Here is a 20,062-nt window from a genome sequence, read left to right as displayed (position 1 = left end):
ATAGACCTAGATCTGCTGGTGCATTATGTGATGGCAGTTCTAGGTCTGTGCAGTTTGCAGTTAGACTTATAAGCAAGTATAACTGGTAGCATTTTGCTATCAAATTTGGAGCAGTTTGAATGATTTTTGGGATAGACTGTTTCTAAATAATTCAGTTGAGAAAGAGAATTTTAAAGAGATGAAAATTCTAGAGACATTTGTAAACAAGTATCACAAATCAAACCTCTAAGAAAAGTACATGCACAATAGATGAAAATGAAAATAAATTTGAAAAATTAGGAAGTAAAAAAAGTATTTAAAATCTTGCACTCTTAAAACACTTAAAGTAAATGTATTATTTCTAAATATTAAAATCTGACAATATATATCACGGCCAGCAGGAGACAATATTGTGCTCTGTGCAAAAGAGAGAGTTTGCCCCCCTCCCCCAGCATTAAAATATTTGCAGATAAGAAAGGTTATAAGAAATTATTCTAAGTTATCACCAGATCAAACAATTTTCATATGTAGAAAAAACAGGTTTTGTTTCATTTTAGCTCCCTTATTTGATTTTCCTGCTCTTTTTATTCCTCAACTTGCTGCCCCTCTGAAAGTGGTTCGTTGTGCAAGTGCAATACTCACACACCGGCCCTGGTTTGTATATATGCTTGTGGTTGCTTTTTACTGTACCACAGCACAATAGAGGCTATATGGTGCCAGCTAAAGGTACGGGTAAAGATTGAAAAATGCCAATCTGATTAAAATCAGATCTCCACTGTTATAAATGAAGATCTGACAGTGACCACTTAGGGGTCATGTTCTGGTGACCTGTTATTACCACAATCACTAATTTTATCACCCAGTCAGATGAAATCATATATCTTCGTGTTGGTAGACTGAGCAGTGTGGATGAAGAGCATCAGTGTGAATTGAATGATTTCATTCACTTCAGATTTTTGAAAGCTGCATTTCCATTGGCTAATTCAAAGGTCACCAGAACATGACCCTTAAGCGGTCATCTTTAGATCTTCATGTAGGACAGCAGAGATCTGATTTTAATCAGATTGGAAAAATAAATCTTTCCAATGTGAATATGAAGAAAAATTCTAAAATGTAAAGAATTTAAAATACAGTGAAATGTACATAAAATAAAACATAATAGTAATGCATGTAAAATTTGTAAAATGATGTCTCAGTTGTGAATAAGAATATAAGAAGAAATCACCAATCTCTTGGCTTATTTTTTTTATATAAAGCTGGTGCACATTCAACAAACTTTCAGGCTATATGGTAAAAACGAAATACAAAAGGAAAGATTTGACACGTGAATGCCATGGAATAGTGAATAGTTTTAATTTATTCATGCAGAGCTGTTTGTGGCTTGTGTATTTTATGGGGAAAAATGTAGACAAAAGTGGGTATCATAGCACACTGTAATGTTGGGAACAAATCCATTTTGCACTGACCTACAGAGTCTGATTTCAGTGTTTATGTATGTGTGTCTGCATGTGTGTGTGCATGCATGTGTGTTTGTGTAATTTGAATTTTTAACATAGCTTTAACAATTTTTCAGTTATATCACTATGATGTCTGCAGTGTGGCAGCTTATAGTGATATCTAGCACTGAGGCAGCATGTCACAGACATATAATAATATGTCCCATCCATCTTGATACTAGGCTGACCAGTCCTAACACTCTAAGTCTTTGGTATGACTTGGCCAGGATTTGAATCTGCAGCCTCCTCCATCCAAGGTCGGGCACTCTAACCACTTTAGTGTTGTGAGTTTGGCTTCATAATGTAAATGTACAAATAGTAGTTTCTGTTGAGAAATAAATATCACTATCTTTATGTATATTTATACATGTATGTGATTATGATAGTGTGGCACCATATGTACTTGCTTGTAAGTCGGGTTCAATTGCAAACAGTATAGACCCTAATCTGACATTGTATAATATGCCTGCAGATCAGGGTCTTTGTTGGTTATTCTTTCTGTTGGTTACTTCAAACAAGTTTAATAGATCTTGATCTGCCAGGACACTATGTGATGGCAGGTCTATGTAGTTTGCAGTTGGACAAAAGTTATAAGTTAGTATATATGGTAAATTTAGAAACATCACCTTTTTCCATAACTGCAAAATGAGCCATTGTGGGCAGTGTGTGTCAGAAGAGACAGTATTTCTCGTTTTCTTCCCCTTTCATGTATTCTGTATAAAGGGCAGAACAGTGGGAAGGGTACATTAAATAATGCATTTGAAGACTTACAATATTAAATGGTTTTATTATAGCAGTACATTCTGGGCATATGTATCTCCATTTTTCCAAGTAAAATGAATTTTAGTCATTGGACACGAGTATTTTAATGCCATCCATCTAGTCTTCTGTTTTGAAACTTGCATGTGCATGGGATGAAATGCATTGTCTTAAATTAATTGAAATTGTTCATGACGGATACCATGTTAGTAAAGAAGGGTTGTGTGCCATGTCTCCTTCTAGGAGAAAAAGTCAGTTTTGGGACATTTTTAAGTATTTGATGAAACATTTATGCAGTTGCTATTTTGTTGTTGCTGTTATGGGGTTCAACATTTTTCAGCACAAGATAGGCTATACATGGCAGCCAGTATAACTAGCTGAGGAAGAGCTGGGAAAACCCTGGAAAGAACCATTGACCCATGGGAAGCTACTGGCAAGCTTTCTCATGTACCCACAGTGATTGAGCCCAAGACTCAAACCCTGCAGTCATAGAAGACAAACATAATATATGTAATGGATTTGGCATTACAAACCCTGGATCAAGGATGGGAAGGGAAAGGGTATGAGGTCATAGTGATACATTGTGGGGATTTGTGTATATAAGCCATACAGATTGTTATAGCTAAATATGTTATTTATGTTCCAGATTACCAAAATCACCAAAGGCAGTGAATGTGACAAGGAAATGAAGCTGAAAATTCTGGATGCAATTAATCCCAAGTTTTTCTCTCGGCTTCTAAAAACGAGTATGTTTTTAATTATGTTTAGATAGATGGATAGATAGTTAAGTGTGATATTCATTCATAATAATCTCTAATCACTTATTGTATTCTTGAGTCTTTTTTTTTACATATATAGGTGTTCATCCTGTGTGTCAAGGATTCTTTTAATGATCCTTTTTACCCAGGTGAAGGCTTTGATCATTTAGTCTTTTTTGGATGTTTAGAAATTACAATTACATTCACTATCAGAAGTTGATGGTTCTGGTTTGGCTGAGCCATGCATTAGTGTTTACTGTGCTATCCCTTTCAGTAAAACTAAACAGAGTTTCTTTCCTTTCCTTGTATTGCACCTCATCTGTGATTCTTCATTCTCAGAATTAGCCATTTGCACTGCAGATGATGCCTAGTACTCAATTTTTCACCATGGAGCATATGAATGTATTCTTCAGAAAAAGCATTCGTAACACTGACTTCGTGCACTGTCGAAAGAGAATGTTTTTAATCTGAGTAAGGAAAAGATTTATTGATTTAGGGCTGGAATGGTCAAAGGTAAAGGTCACAGTGATTGTTTCCACAATACTCGGCTTGTCTACCATCTAACTTGATAAATTGATTGTTGAATTATAAATACAAGTCTGATTAGGTAACATTGTTATTGTGTAAGGAACATACTAAATTGTGAATACAACTTTTATATGTAAGATTTGTGAAGTACCTGAGTGTGTGAAATTGTAAATACAAGCCTGATTATGTTCTTATATTTTTCCCCTCAGAAAAATAGGGTGAGTAAGTGAGTGATTATTTTGTGATGCAAGAATTGCCATTACAGGTTCAAAGATTTAGAAATGATTTTCTTTATTAACCAACCCCTTATTTTTGGTCTCAGCTTTTGGATGTTATAAATACAATACCATATTTCTATTGATCTTTGCTATCCTTTTCAGAAGTGGTACCTGAGGGCTGTCCACCCATTGTGTACAAGGATTTAGCACTGTCCATTTTGTCGGCACTTTGCTCTGACCCTGAACTGGTATGTTACATAAGAGTGCACATTAATTTTCATACCCTAAAATTTGGAAAATAAGTCATGAAATCAAGCAGTAGTCATTCTTTTTTTGCTTATTTTCAAGGAAAGTTGATTTGTGTGGTATGTCTAGATTTAGTACTACCTATACACCTTTATTACAAAAATATTTCTCTAATCCATATTGTATTTATACAAAAATATTTCTCTAATCCATATTGTATCCTTTGTGGACTTTAATGAAATTTGTATTTAAAGTGAATTTCTTCTGCAATTCATGGTACTGATATTCATTGTTGCACCTTGGATCCCAAGGACCAGGGTTATTGTGTCCCCAGTCCCCCAGATTTGCGGGACATGCAGTATTTTAAAGGGACAAATGACAATTGCTGTACATAATGCACTAGTTGTACTAAAAAAAAATGATAATCTTATTTGCTTTGTCAGTCTTCCAGCCTGAACATTGTCGCCTGCACTGCCTGTTTTCCTTGGATGCTTACACTGTTGCAATAAATGTTTTATCAGTTGCTCAAGTAACTCAAGAAAATAACATGTTTGACTATCAGGGTAACTTGAAAAGAGCTGCACCATGGAATTTTCTTTTCTGAATCTTCCTCTCACTTAACTAAAGTGTTCAGTAATGACTACCATCATGTATTATAATAGATACCCAAATTTTCCTTATTACTTTTCTTCTCAAATTAATAAATCATTAATTAGATAACAGTTTGTGCATTTGTATAGTTTGGTCTCTTTCGTCATTAATTTGGCCTTAAAATAAAAAAAATTCCTTGCTGTTGGTGTGTCCTCAAGAATACATTACACAAGTAGCTATCAAAGACTTTACATTGTAACTACCACACCTGGAAGTCACCAATATTTCACATTTTATTGGTGTTGGTTAAGCTTACGTGTTTATCTGTTGACGACATATGTTGTTCATTTATTCTTCCTGATAATACTAATCTACCCAAAATCAATGAAATTTATTGAAGAGATGCTTCATTACGAGAACTATACTTTTATCGCAAAAAGAGAAATCTGTGATTTCTTAAATTTTATGTTTTAATTCACTTTTTGGGTACTGTTCTCGTTTTAGTCATGGTGTGGAAAATAATAGTAGATTTTGCAGCTGATATAGTCATTTGCAAACAATAAATGCTACTTTTTTGTATTGACACATGATAGTAGTTTCGTTTTGATACAGCAGAAGATTTTGTTGAATATTTTTTTAAAACTTGTCTGCCCTGTTACAAGGCCAGCATGGCAAAGGTTGGTGTTTCTTTTGTCTGTATTTATTTTCTGGATGATAGTAATGTTTCCCACTGTCTTCTGGTGAGTACTACAGCAATGTTTCTCACTGTCTTCTGGAGAGTACTACAGTAATGTTTCCCACTGTCTTCTGGAGAGTACTATAGTAATGTTTCTCACTGTCTTCTAGAAAGTACTACAAGCTCTGTAGAAGCAATTTATTGATTGGTGGTTACACAGACCTGCCAACACTTACGATTTTGCTGTAAGTCTTACAAAAATTTACCCTTAAAAAACTACGAAAAATGATCATTGTTGAAAAATCTGGAAAATTTGTTCATCCTTGTTTGATTTGGATCCGGGTTTCATATTAGAAGTAGTGAAATTGGTCAGGGAAACAGACTGACTTTACAGCAGGACATCAGACGCTTTAAACTGCACCTTTTTGTTTATGCAAAGCATTTGCATGATCAAACTGCTGATCATAGAATTTTTTTTAAATGGCGTCCAGCAGGTGATGCATGTTTAAGACAAAAGGGGAAATAAGCCTCATGAAAAGTGTTAATAATCAACACAGAAAATAAAAGGGAATATTCAGATTCTTGTGAATATAAGCTGGAAGGGACACAATTATGATTATTGGACATCATATGCCAATTTGAGTATGACTCATGGCGGGAAATATGATTGCTGTCATCATGTAGAATGGAAAAAGAATTTCCAAGCCATTGAGCTCCAAAGGGTTTGGACTAAAATTTGTGCAACTGTACTAGTGGTAAATAAAGTCTACGCATACTTAGCAAACTTTTCAGTTGAACATAATGTTTATCGTCTCTGCACGTTCCAAATACTGAACTTTTAATTACGTTTTCCAGCTTTACAATAACATTTTATGGTGTTTTGTTACACCTTACTGAAAGCTGGTCAAACTTACGGAAAAAAATCAACTGCCTTACTGAGACAGACTTGTTAGGATTGGCAGGTCTGGGTTACATTCTGGCTTTATCATCCGATAGTATAATATATTTATAATACTTGTATCACTTCTATAAAAGAATAAATTTCTCTCTCTCTCTCCAGATGTATGCAAATGTACATAAGTATTATTAGTATTAAGATATGGAGATATGCCCTGATTTTGAAGTAGGTCTAATTTTGATTTGGGTTTAATTTTAGCCCTAACGGCATTTCCATCATTCGTTGATATATTTTATTCATCTTACTATAACAGCTCAGATGGGCAATATTGCGTTATTATATTCCATTCTTTGTCAAATACATTATCCAATCACCTTAATTTTAGGAAATAAACTCCACTACCTGTCGAATCCAGCTCTTTCAGAAAGAGTTTTGATGTGGCATACAGTCAGTATACCTCCCTTTGACTCCATTAGGTGGTCACCCATTTACTAGATGTTCTTGGCTTTAAGCTTTAGCTGTGATTCAGTCAACATTGCATCGTTTGTGAATCTTGATGTCTGTTTGATTTATCTTTAATTCTGGCTATTTGGCTGCAGATTTGTATAATTGACATTTCAGGTTGCTTTTGTGTGTTTTTTCACAAAATAATGCATATTTTGTTACTTTTGTGGACTTTATTTTCGACAGTATATATGGCATCATTAATATTTGCATTTTCATACATTTATCTTTTGAACACTGCTTTATTTTGACATTTTCTTTAAGTCGGTGTTTTGTTGGTACAATTTATTTTTGTGTTGTAATTTCCTCTCAGTAGGGTGTTTTTCATTGTCGTTTCAGATGTACTAAATGTACAGAGTGTAAGATGACCAAGATCTCTGAAGTTGCACATGAAACTTGCCTCACTTGCAAAAAATGCATTTCATCATTGCCATGCAGTGTCTGTACAGAATTGTCAGAGGAAACATGGTAAATGGTCATGCCTAAAAGTAAGAAGAGCCGGGACAAACACGCAACCTTGCAGTGTCTGTATGGAATTGTTGTATCTTAAGACTGCATTAGTGGCAGTGGGGGATTCCAAAATGGCCCCTTCCTCGTCTAGAACTTTACCTTTGGTGACTGTCACATCAAGTCAGCTGGAAGCAGAATAATTGAATGCAGAGGCTGCATCTATACTACACCCACCTCAGTCACTGCTTGAGTCTCGGATGAGATTACCTGTTCAGGAGTGTGTCTTTGTAGTGCAGATTTGGGCATGACACTTTAATGGCAGTCAAGCAACTCTACAAATGAGCAGGACCAGTAAGTCTCTGCACTCACTGATGTTGAGGAGGAGCATTCCTCCTTCTGTCTACTACAGTAAAGATTAGGGAGTTTGTACAGTCTAACAAAGTTTGAGACCCAGTGAACTCCATGGCCTTCTTCTTAGAGAACCATTTGCCAGTGTCCTTTTTCTCCCGCTCTTATTGTACCCACTCTGACATTTGCCATTCAGAAGTCTGGGTCTTATATGAAGATGTGATAGTAAACATTACTGCTCAGCAATTTCATAAAATTGATCATTGCATCTTTCATGTGACACCCAGACCTTTGCTGTACATGGTGGTAATGCTGTCACTACTTGAACTAGGATTTTTAGTGACTTTTACTTCTTGTGCACCATGCTGGGGTCATTACCTTGACAGCATCATATGACCTTTATATAGTAGGGTGTGATCTTCACCTGCATCAGTTGCTAGATCAGCATTTATTACCATTTTCTTCTCTTCTTCTGTTTACTGCTTGTATTGAGGCTGTTCAGAAGCATGCAACACAAGAGCTGCCTATTTTCCTGTTGTCCTCACCCTCTCTTCCCGTTGTTGCACACATCAGTCTCAGCCACAAGAGAGAGGCGATTGTAGACATGATAAGGCCAAATCCTATTTAATAACAGTAGTTTTGCCCAGAATTAGAGCAACAACAGACTTATATAGGCAGCCTAATAAAGTTTCTCCTTCACCAAGTCAGCAATTAACTGCCAGTGACTCTTAACCATGTATGTCAGACTTCTCCATTTTTGCCAGGCTTGGATCAACCATTTCAGCAAAATGAATGATTGATCCAAGTTGTTTCAGGGGGCTTCTGATTTCAGTTATCTAGACCCCTCCCCTTCTATTCTCCTCTTCTGTGGGATAGGTCTGGAGTAATCTAGAGAATTCAGAGATTCATCAGAAAGAGATCTGCTCTTTGCTTTCCAAGCAGGCAGTAGAGATAGTTCAATGGCCAAACTCTCTTTGGTTATACTCAAACCAAGAAAAACCTTTGACTGGTTGTATGCCTGAGTCAGCTCAAACCATCCATTGTGTATCAAGGTTCAGAATGGAGATGGCAAAGTCGGCAAGATTTTCAATTAAGTGGGATGAGCTTGCATCAGTCTTGATTTGTCTGACACATACTTTAATATCCCTTTTCATCAGACTTTGCAGAACTTCCATTATTTCAGGGGCCCCGAGTGGCCGAGTGGTCTAAAGCGCTTTCCGTTACGGATCATTGCCATCTCATCTCTGTCTGCGTGGGTTCGAGTCTCCGATTCGGCCAATGTGGGTATGTGAGAAAGTTTGCCAATAGCTTCTCGTGGGTCGGTGGTTCTTTCCGGGGTTTTCCTGGGTTCTTCCTCCACCATTAATACTGGCCGCCATGTATAGCCTATCATGTACTGAAAAATGGCGTTAAACCCTATAACAACAATAACAACAATAACAACCATTATTTCATGTTTCAAGGAACAATATGCTGGTTTCATGCACTCCTATTTGGGCATGAAGTTGTTAACTATGTTGTCACCTGTTCATATTGATTTCATTGATGGCAACTTTATCATATCTTGATGATATTCATCAAAAACATGCAGTTCAGTTCTTTTGCAGGACATGAACAGTGTTTCCCTCCCATATCTCTTTGCCGGGATTTCTTGTGAACTGAGAGCTCAGATCGCAATTCTCCCTGGCAATTTGTCCATCTTGATACCATATTAATGATGGTTGTTGTTGTTGTTTGGTTTAACGTCATTTTTCAGCACACGATAGGCTATACATGGCGGCCAGTATTAATGGTGGAGGAAGAACCCGGGAAAACCCCGGAAAGAACCACCGACCCACGATATTAATGATGGCATAACCATCGCACTGGGTTTATAGCTTTTGCTGTATTCACTTAGAGTCTTTTCTTGGTAATAAAATGACATTACCACTCCTTAGACAAAGTATGTTTTGAGACCCTTTTATGTGCTGCATTAGCTGTGCAGTTTTATTCTTCACATAGTCACTCCAGTCGTATTTCCTTGAAAGGATAACTAGGGTAGAGGTTGGATTTCTTCCTCCTATTACAGATTCTCTTAACTTTAGTAAGATCATGTAATGTATTTAACATTGAAAAAATATTTTTATGCTAAATTATTTTTCTCTGAGAACGCATACTGGTTCGCATTACTACAGGGGTGGATCAGGGTGGGTGGGGATGGAGCTGGCACATGCCACTCATCCTAAAATTGAGCATGAAATAACTGCAATATGCCCCGGGCGCTTGCAGTTGTAACACGTCGGCGGCCCTCGCCGACCTGCAAGTCCCGCTTTCGTGGGTGAGGCCTGTCCAGGTCTATGGTTGGCATCGTTACCTGTAGATCCCCCTCCGACCCTCCCGTCGCCCTGACGGTTACGGACAGCCGGCTCTACCTCAACCACACGGCGCGACTCAGTGGGTCGGGGTCGGTCCGCACCCCCGGAACCTCCACTTTTCAAGTGTGCCTGCTCGTATCGCTCCGCCATGCTAGCGATCTCTTCGAGCGTCCGGTGCTCTCTCTCTCTCTGCTAGAAAGACTGTCAACTCGCGACGGTAAGTACTCAGGACATGTTCCTTGAGTATAACCTCGCGTAGCCCGTCGTACGATCGTTCGACTTCGGCCATCTTCATCCACTTCTCAAATAACCCTCGAACACGGGTGTGGAATTGAGAGTGGGTCTCCGTTGCCTTTTTCGCAGAGTCCCGAAAAAGTTTGCGATATGTTTCGGCGGTTAGCCGATAATGGCAGAGAAGGGCCTTTTTGAGCGCATTGTAGTCGTCAGCATCGTCTGCAGCTAAGCCATGGTAGACTTCACGAGCTGCACCTTGCAAAAAAGCTGAGACATTAATCGCCCAATGTTGTTCAGGAATTTTATGAGCGTGAGCGAGTTTCTCAAACTGAACAAGAAAATCGCCGATAGATTCCTCCTTATCGCTGAACCGCGGCATACTTATCTGGACCATTCGGTGGTCGATGAAAGGTCGTCCGGTCCCTCCAGAGCTTGTGCTAGCATCATCCCGATCTATGTCCCTAGCAGCTAACCTGACCTTCTCCATTTCGAGAGTGTGAGCAAGCTCTCGTTCTTTTGTGGCCGCTGATGTCCTGGCCAACTCTTGGTCCACTGCTATCTTAGCCAACTCCAGCTCTCTGTCCGCGGCTATCTTGGCCAGCTCTTGCTCTCGGTCTGTAGCCATCTTAGCCAGCGCCTTCTCCGCTGCTTTTTCTGCCTTCCATTCCTTGATTCTTTCTTCAATAAATGCTGCCAGGCGATCTCCCTCGTAGCCGAGATCTTCCAAACCCATGGCACGGTACTCCTTGATCATTTGCCTTTCTGTAGCCATATTGTTATACTAATAGGAAGTGATACCTTGTCTCGACCTTACTAACAATGGACAGATATTACAAGTTCCCAGCCAAATACTTACCTGTCGACAACAACTAATTTCGTTCAGGTAAGATATTTGCTCGATATTTGCTTCACAATTACTGCAAGTAATTAAAGATCTACCAAACATGCAAATATCAAATATAACAAACACAAGATGAGAAAATCATAAAAATTCAAAATACATAGGATGGAAAATATCTCACACTGTTCACTAATACTTCCTAACAAATAAACTTTTAGGTCGTAAAATAATATTTATGTCTAATTCAAATCCTGGACGGAGCGCCCACTGTGGCGTTCTGTCGTATTGGGGTGGGGTTCTCCCAATATAATTTAATTAAATTAAATTGAAAGTTCCACCCTGGCTCGTTAGGTTAGAAAGTTAAATTAGTGATGATGTAGATTTACAGCTCTGAGCCCCCAGTCAGGAATGCCGACGGTTAAATTATAGAGAACACGAAGATGAAATTCAATCAATAACAATTTAATAAATGTGATAATTTAAAACAATAACTTCCAATCACTCGTCTTTCCCTCGACCAAGTGACAGCCTAATTCATCCCGTGATTTACAGTGTGAGTTCGATTTTCCCCCTGTCCTTGCATCTACTCATCTATTTCTTCCCACTGATTCTTCCTTCTTTCCGTTCCTCTAACTCCTTCTTTGTCTCTGTTTCCTCTCTACTATCTCCTCCAGCTCCGCTCCCAGACTTCAACTCCACCCTCTTCTCCTTCCCTCCTTTCCTCCGTCTCTCTATCCGAGACAATGGGACCAACTTTAACTGGTCTGTCCCTCCTTTTGAAGCTTTCTGTACTTAGAATTTCCCGCTCTAAGATTTTCCCGCCAATAACGAATGGCTATTCGGAGTTACGCTAACCTCTTCTCTGGGTAATTTCTCTCAGCGAACTAACTTTTGCCGGAAACGCAGGGATATCATTCTACCCAAATCAAGGTCTCCCCCCATCCCGATTCTGATTGGGTGGCACTGTACCCCTGTCCAATCGTCTTAGCGGCCAGTTCAACCTGTCTGTCTGTTTGCAGGGGAAAGAAGTTAGGACACTCCCACTTCTTCATGCAATTTCTTTTGATCTGGGAACATTTCGACACTTAGGTGATAACTGGCTATCGGGCGCCTCACAACTCCAATGTCCGGTTGTCTTACGTAACGGATTAGTGCTAGCCTTCGGCAGTGTTCGACATTAAACAATGACCCGTCAGAATTACCTTGATTATACATGTTTCAAACTGGCTATTCTGGGTCGGGGTAAACATGACAACCTGGATCCACCCACTACTTTGAAGCCCTCTCTTTCCTCCATGAGCATCCTTGTTGATGTTTCATACAAGCTTTAACTGAAGAACATCAGCTGTAATTACAAGGTATCTTTGAAGAGTTTCTTCCCAGAGATGTTATATTTATCTTCTTTATTAGATATAGATGGGGAAGACGAAATTTTTTCTTTGTTTTAGGAGGATTTGATTTAAGAGGTAACAGTTTTATTTCCTAATGTTAATGTGATTAGATAAGTAATCTGATAGCAGTATATTCTTTTTATAAAATTTCCTTTCCTTTCATGTAAGTTTTTTATATCTAATACAGATTGCGAAATATGATTATAGATACTAATAGTTGTTTCATTCCAATCCAAGTTAAAGCTGAATCTAAGATTGATGTTCTTTTGATAATATGCCTGATTGTAGATTTATTCATTTAATTGATTTGTCACAGGCAGTGCATGAAGCTGTGAGAAGAAATATAGCAACTCTAAATGAAGCTGTACTCTCTGAATCCAGGTACATTTATCAGGATTTATACTTTGTATATAACATACATGACAAATCAGTTTTACACCTAAATTAAACCCTAATGTGGTTGATTTGTCTGTAATTCAGGATTCATGTTTTATGCCCTCATCAGTGATATGGCAGGATATATCATCACTGTTATCTTCCCATCCTCTTTGTGTGTGTGTGTGTGTGTGTGTGTGTGTGTGTGTGACAAAAATCTTGTGTATGCTGCCACTCCTGCATCTGTTCTTCGTCTGAATTCAAACACTAATGACATGAGGTGAATGTATGTATGTATGTGGCTTTATTGCATGCTTTGAGCTATTTCCAGAGTTATGCCCCTTTTTGTGCTAGCTGTATGTACTATATGTGAACTGTAACTAGTCCCACACTTTCTGAGGACTTGCCCTTGAACTTGGCAAATAGTATTGACATGCAGTGAACATATGCTGGTTGGTTTTGTCTTCACATTCTGAGGTCTAGGTTCCTTGCTAAAGAATTTACAGTAGTAATACAACTCAGTTCAGTTGTGTAAAATTGGTGAATAAGCCGAGCAACAGGCATTGCTTTATTTTTTTTACAGTGAACAAATAAAGAAAAAAGAGGAGCCCAAATAAATTAGTTTGTTGTCATCCAGGAAAATAAGTAGCCAAATAATGTTTAGGCTACTACCAATGGGAACCAAGAATGTTCTTTTTTTATGTGATAAGTATATACTGTATGTGATACTTTTTGTGTGTGCAACTAGTCCTAAAAGAATTGAAACTTGCTAGAAATTACTGACATGAGCTGAACATGTGAATGTGGTTTTTTGTGATCAGGCTGTCTTATATTTTCCATGGTTTTGCCCCATTTTTTTTTGTTAAATGTGTATACTACATATCTGTATATATATATATATGATATTTTTTGTGTTGGTCATATCACAGGAGAGCTTATGAGATGGCATGTTGTCTGGTGTCTGCCATGCATTATTCTCTTAGCACCAGTTTGTTATTTGTCATAAATCTTTATACACACATTCTTCCCAAGGTCTATTTGCTTCTTTGTGAAAGGTTTGTTGGTTAGACAGCCAGTAGGGCTGCCACAGCAGCCATCTTGAAAATGTTGTTATTGCTACTCCTTCAGAATGGATGATCATCTGAACATAAAGATTTCACTACAAGACTTCTTTTGATGTCTGGTTGGCCCTAAATGAAAATAAAGGGTTTGTGGTGCTCATTGGTTTGCATACTGGATTCATGACTGAAAGAGGCCTGCTTTAAAATAACCTATCTGAGTTCTTGAGCCATAAAATATGAAACACCAACCCAAACCAAACATTTAAAAATGGTGCCATCTTGAAAATATAATCATTTTTTCCTTCTACATGGAAAATTATATTAACATGGGGGTTTTCACCCGATGTTTTCTTATGATTGTCTAGTTGGTCTTAAAGGAAAATGGTTTTGCTTGGACATCCAGTATGGTCATCAAGGTGGCTATCTTTAAAATCATGTTGTTGCTACTTCTCCTGAATATAAAGTCATATCAATGTGGGTTTTTCACCAGAATACATCATATGGTGTTGAGTTAGTTTTAAATAAAAATGGTGCCGATCTAATACCATTCTAGATGGCAACTCATATCAGCATAGAGTTTTCACCAGAAGATTTCTTATAATGTCCTAGTTGGTGCTAAATGAAAATTTTGCTAATCTTACATCTAGTATGGCCACCATCTATTGCAACTCATTTTAAAGGAAAAGTCCTATTGACATCGGCTTTTCACCAGAAGGCTAATTATGATATCTAGTTTGTCCTACATGACACTGGTGCTGATCTGACCTTAGATATGAAGACATTGAAAATCTTGACACTAATTCTCATGAATAAATGATTATATCAGGATCACCAGAAGTCTTCTAATGGTGTCCTGAATGAAAATGGTGCCAATCTTTCATTTAATACAACTGCCACAGTGGCTAATTTGAAAATTTTCTCATTCAAAATTGTCAGAAATGGTTTCAATAATCAAATGCTAAAAAGATGAAATCTGCAAATCTTTAAAAAAATTTCTGGAATTTCTTTTCTGTTAGTAGAGATTCATTCCATTTGAGGGAATCTTGCTTAGTTCACCTGGCCTTAAGGTCTAGTAGTTAGGTTGTGGTATAGTTCTGCATCCTGCCTGCATTGCGTATCATCCATAGTCCATCAACATTTGCTACTTTTAACTTCTTTTTGTGCGAGCAAGGCAATCATCCAGGTTGTATCAGTTTGCCTGGGTACAAATTTTGCTTTCATGAATATTGGTAGCACAAGATTATGCATTTAGGTAACATGGATCAGTGTGAATATGGTACTGTAACATATCAGCAGTTCATGGTGCCCAGTGGCAAGCCGGTTTATTTTCATTCTTTGTCCTGTAAAAAGTATGTTGCAATAGTTGGATCCAAAAATATATTCATAACTTTTTTTAGAATTGAGCAATTTTAGTTTGATTATTTCATCAGCTACATTTATCATTTTACAACATTTTTAAAGTACTTTCCACTAGTACACATGCTTAACCAGGAAACAGAAGGCAAAATGTTGAAGAATTTCACCCAGCATCAGTATCTTATTTTCTGTTTTTAAAAACTGACAACAAGACTTACTACCTCAAAAATACATAACACCTAATTGACTGACATTTCGGTAAAGTCAGATGGTTATGTTTTAATTGATTAGGTTTCCAAGCAAGTCATGGAGTATGATAATAATTGTTAGTTGTTGTAAGTATTTGTTTCTCTTAATTAGGGCCTAGGCTTCACTTAGTTTGTTTTAAAGGGATGATTTGCCAACAACTGCAAGAAAATAGTTAAAAACCATGTGGTGTGAGGAACAATGTAATGTCGATAGTACAGACCCTAGTGCAACCATTCATTTAGGTTTTTGATATGTCTATGACATTTATGAAATCTATATTAGGTTTACATTTTATTTTATTATCATGTCTGACAACAGCAACAATAATAATAATAATAATATAATTTCATATTAAGTTATTGGCTTCTTAATTCCAAACAGATTCCATTTTGTACTCACTGCAAGCAACATAGACTGATCTTTTGTTGCATAATGCACCAACAGATCAGGGTCTTTGATGTTGTTTCTACTGATTACTCTTAACATATTGCATAAACCCAGATTTGCCAGGCATTATGTGATGGCCAATTTGTGTCTGTGCAGTTTGTAGTTGGACCTGGCTTGTAAGCAAGTATACATGGTATGAAAATTAGATACTGTTTTCAAAAAGTTTCCTACTCTGAGATTGAGCATCAAAGATTGAAAGAAGAACCACATTATATGAAAATAATAAATAGATTTAGACTGAAAAAAAGAACTAAATCTCTTGTACATAAATTATATATGTAAAGAATTTTGCTCAGAATGGCACCATTAAATTATTGTTTTCTTTTAAATCATTTAAAAGGACTAAATGTACCATTGTGTTCATGTAAAACCAATTTTTTTCTTTGTAACATGTGAAATAAATAACAAGATATTTCATGATTGAATGACTAAAACTTATCTTGTCAGTAGATGTCATGATAGTGGCATAACGATTGTGTTGGTAGATAATGACTGACTAATAGTAGGACAAAATATTTTTCTTTCTTTTTTTTTTTTGCCTGGAGTTAGTGATACCTTTTGGATTCAAGGGAAATAACTAAAGTCAGTTCCCAGTTTTGGCAGAAAGTACCCTGGCATAAAGGCCTTTCAAGATTATACAAATGAAAGCAATCTGCCATCCAATATGGCCATCATTACTAAAATTAGGAATATTGTTAACTTTTTAGAAAACCACTAAACTATGTTTTGACAAAACATCTGTCATCAAGTTCCTTATGGTTTGTTGAAACGATTTTGATATACATACCAGTATACTTCTAATACTAAAAAAAAAGAAACCTTTTAACAACTTTTTATAAAAACTGTTTGACCAAATTTGTACAAAGCATCCTTGTATGAATGCCTTTACAATTAACACAGATAATGCAATCTTTAAATAGTGTCATTGCTACTGAAAAATATATGAGCCTTTAAAATACTTATCAGAAAGCATTGAAAGAAATTTGAAAATTGGACAAAGTAACTTTGTGTAAAAGCCTTTTAACTGTATTGTGGAGATGCAGATCTGCCATTAGACATGGTTAAAGATTGTAAAACAAGAAACCTTCATATGGCTTTTTGTATTGGAAATATTGACAGCATCATCCATCATGCCTTTTTTGTAAGGCTAGCTCAACTGTTTGATTCAAGGATATTTTTATCAGTTGATACAGCTCATAATTGTGAGAAACAGGAAACAAGACAAAAGTTTGTTTTCGCTTATTATGAGTCTTGTTCACTACTAATTAGGGCTGCCTGGCAACCCCAATTTAAATTGACAGCCCCCGTAATATTTTTTTTGAATATCGCAATTAAAAAATTTTAAATTCTGCTTGCCGGAACTTTTCTCTCATTCCATTCATAATGTGTTGCTAGATTGGAACATTAATAGTACCTTTTCCTTACTGGAAGTCATCTTGATAGTGAACTGGGCATTGGCTTTAAGTATATTTAAGCATAACAAATGCTCATATTCTCCAAAATGTATGCATTGATGAAACCTAACAAGTGGCCAAGTGATCAGACAGCTTCTTCATTTTCATGACAATATGTTTTCCATCATTATAACAAATCTTCAGACAAGCTGTTTGGATGATTTACACTACATGTTGTGGTTTCAACTGCTCATGTAACATACATGGCCTAAGATTCACCGCCAAAATGTCTGCCAAAATGCAAAATTTTTTTAAAACCAGACCTACTTAATGTTGGGGTCAAATCGGAGACCATTTTTTTGTACTTGACTGAGCTTATGAACACAGTGACTTATAGATATCAGGGTTCTTATGGTCTTTGAAGGTCTCTGACAGTTTGGGAAAAATGAGGTAGTATTTTCAAGGCCTTGAAAGTTTGGGAAAAATGAGGTAGCATTTTCAAGGCCTTGAAAGTTTGGGAAAAATGAGGTAGCATTTTCAAAGCGTTGAAAGGTTTGGAAAATCATGCTGATTAACCTGAGGTCTTTAAAAGTCTTTGACAATTGAAATAAACCCAAACATTTTAATTTCTTAATCACAGATAAAATTTCCAAGGTTGTTAGATTCTGATGTAGTTGAGTTTTCCTGGTTTCTTTCTTTTGATTAAACATAGATTGAATTTCATCATTGAACAATATTGTTACAGTAGTATTTCGCATTCGTTGTTTTCTCATATAACATAACTTGTATACAAAATGTTTAGCGAAAATAGGTCTTGGAAATGTGTTTGTGGTTTTTGAAAGGTTGGGAAAAGTCTTTGAATTTATTATTCCGACTTCTGTATGAGTGTGTTTTGGATTTGTAACGTAGCTTTTTTAAAAAAATCAGTCTTGTTGCTACGATGTCTGCAGCGTGGCAGTTTATAGTGACCTCTAGCAGTGGGACATCATGAATTTACATTGGAATATATACATACAGGAAAACTCATGAGGACTTCACATTGGAATATATACATACAGGAAAACTCATGAGGACTTCCAAATATTGTGTTGATGTCATATTACTTATCAAATGTTTAAGAGCAGACTTGAATGGCTTGGTAGCTCTGTAGGATTATCTTGAATTGCTTGGTGATGTTGGAGGATTATCTTGAAATACTTGGTAATGCTGGAGGATAATCTTGAATGGCTTGGTAATGCTGTAGGATTATGTGTACACTGTTACTTATACACTAGTAGCTGACAAGCTATATTTAAAAAGAAAATTCGTACATATAATAAAAGAAACTTTTTCTTTGAAAACCACAGTAATTAAGGTTCAACATCCAAGTTACCATTTAGAGGAACCACAGTGGCAAAATTGTTACCATACTGGACTTGCAACCAAAAGAATGCAACTTCAGAATTAAGATTCTAAAATCACATCAGCCTGGGTCAACTACACCAAACCAAATCAAACTAATAGGAAGATTTTTGTTCTTCCTGTACAACAAAGCATATAGATATCACTTTTGCAGGATCAAGAAGGAAGCTTTACACAAAGCTAGTTTCACAAGCTAGGCATACAGTAAACTTCAGATAGTTAATCTGCTATAGCAGAAAAATAATTTATCTTCATATCCTTATAAAGTATAAACCAATTATTATTGTCCATGGAGTTTCTTCCATACAAAGTTTTCTGTATTCTGCAGAACTCGTATCTTTAAAACTGAAGACGATAAATCTACCTTCAGACTTTTTCTTCCAACATACATGTACCATCCTGCTTACCAACCTATATGCCTTGACTACAGTCTCTTGACAGAAGGAATTTAAATGTAAATTAGTTATGCTTTTCTATCTTTACTTCCAGTGAGTCTCAGAAAGGGGGAAGCAATCTAGTTGATGACTGTCTAGCAATTTTCAATGTCTTGTCTCAATCACAGGAAGGACGAGTTGTTTTGTATCATGAGAGGACAGTGTCAGTATTGGCAGAAATCATTCAGCATCAAACATATGGTAAGACAGTGATATAATGCATTTGCATGTGTGTAAATAGGAAAGTGGTCTAGTTGATGACTGTCTAGTACTTTTGAATGGCTTGTCTCAGTCACAGTAAGGACAAGTCCTTTTGCGTCAGGAAAGGACAGTGTCTGCATTGGCAGAAATCACTCAGTATTAAACATTTGGTATGATTGTGAAAGCATTAAACATTTGGTATGATTGTGATATACTACATTTGCTTGTGGATAAAAAATGATTTTTGGCTTTAATGCCATTTTTCAGCACACATTACTTTATACATGTGGCCCTGAGTGGCAGAGTGGTCAGAAGTGCTCACCATTACAGATCACTGCCATCTCACCTCTGTCTGTATGGGTTCGAGTCTCGTGTTAGGCCAATGTGGGTACGTGAAAAAGCTTGCCAGTAGCTTCTCATTAGCTACCTCAACAAAGTTGGGGCACTAATATTAGTAATGGTAATATATAGCATATGTATTTATGGTCAGATTACGCTTTTTTGCCAGTTATATTAGCAACAGTTTTGCTTACACATCTCTTGGGTTTGGCATGTATGCATTGCACCGATCATTGCACTGGTGGAACAGTTACTGTTTCCAGTACACTTGTTCTCATTGGTTTCAGGAATGTGGACATTGAACATGATAAAATACTGGGGGGTTTTCAAGACAAAATGTTTACTGTTTTATGTTTCAAAATCAGTAGATTTCAACTTTAAAAATATATGTAATTGCCAGTTCACCGTTAAAGCAGTATTTTTGTCCTACTGTCAAGTAGAATCACATGAATACATCTTATACAGTCAAACCCACTTATCTCAACCTCGATTATCTCGAGAATCTGTGTATGGCGAGGGTTTTTGTCCGAAAAA

General features: G+C 36.8%; 1 protein-coding gene across 1 annotated transcript in view; it reads left to right on the top strand.

Moving 5' to 3' along the window:
- LOC149780113 (neurochondrin-like) overlaps positions 1 to 20,062 on the top strand; it is an 81,262-nt gene that overhangs the window by 10,909 nt on the left and 50,291 nt on the right. Inside the window, exons 2-5 of the mRNA XM_089936886.1 lie at positions 2,881 to 2,980; positions 3,901 to 3,986; positions 12,588 to 12,652; positions 19,044 to 19,189. Coding sequence (XP_089793012.1) covers positions 2,881 to 2,980; positions 3,901 to 3,986; positions 12,588 to 12,652; positions 19,044 to 19,189 — 397 coding nt within the window. The remainder of the gene's footprint in view (positions 1 to 2,880; positions 2,981 to 3,900; positions 3,987 to 12,587; positions 12,653 to 19,043; positions 19,190 to 20,062) is intronic.

This window comes from Sinohyriopsis cumingii, chromosome 16 (genome assembly GCF_028554795.1).
Source record: "Sinohyriopsis cumingii isolate HCF-2022 chromosome 16, ASM2855479v2, whole genome shotgun sequence".
NCBI lineage: Eukaryota > Metazoa > Mollusca > Bivalvia > Unionida > Unionidae > Sinohyriopsis > Sinohyriopsis cumingii.
The sequence above is the reverse complement of the archived record's forward strand: the minus strand, read 5'-3'. Positions and strand labels throughout refer to the sequence as shown.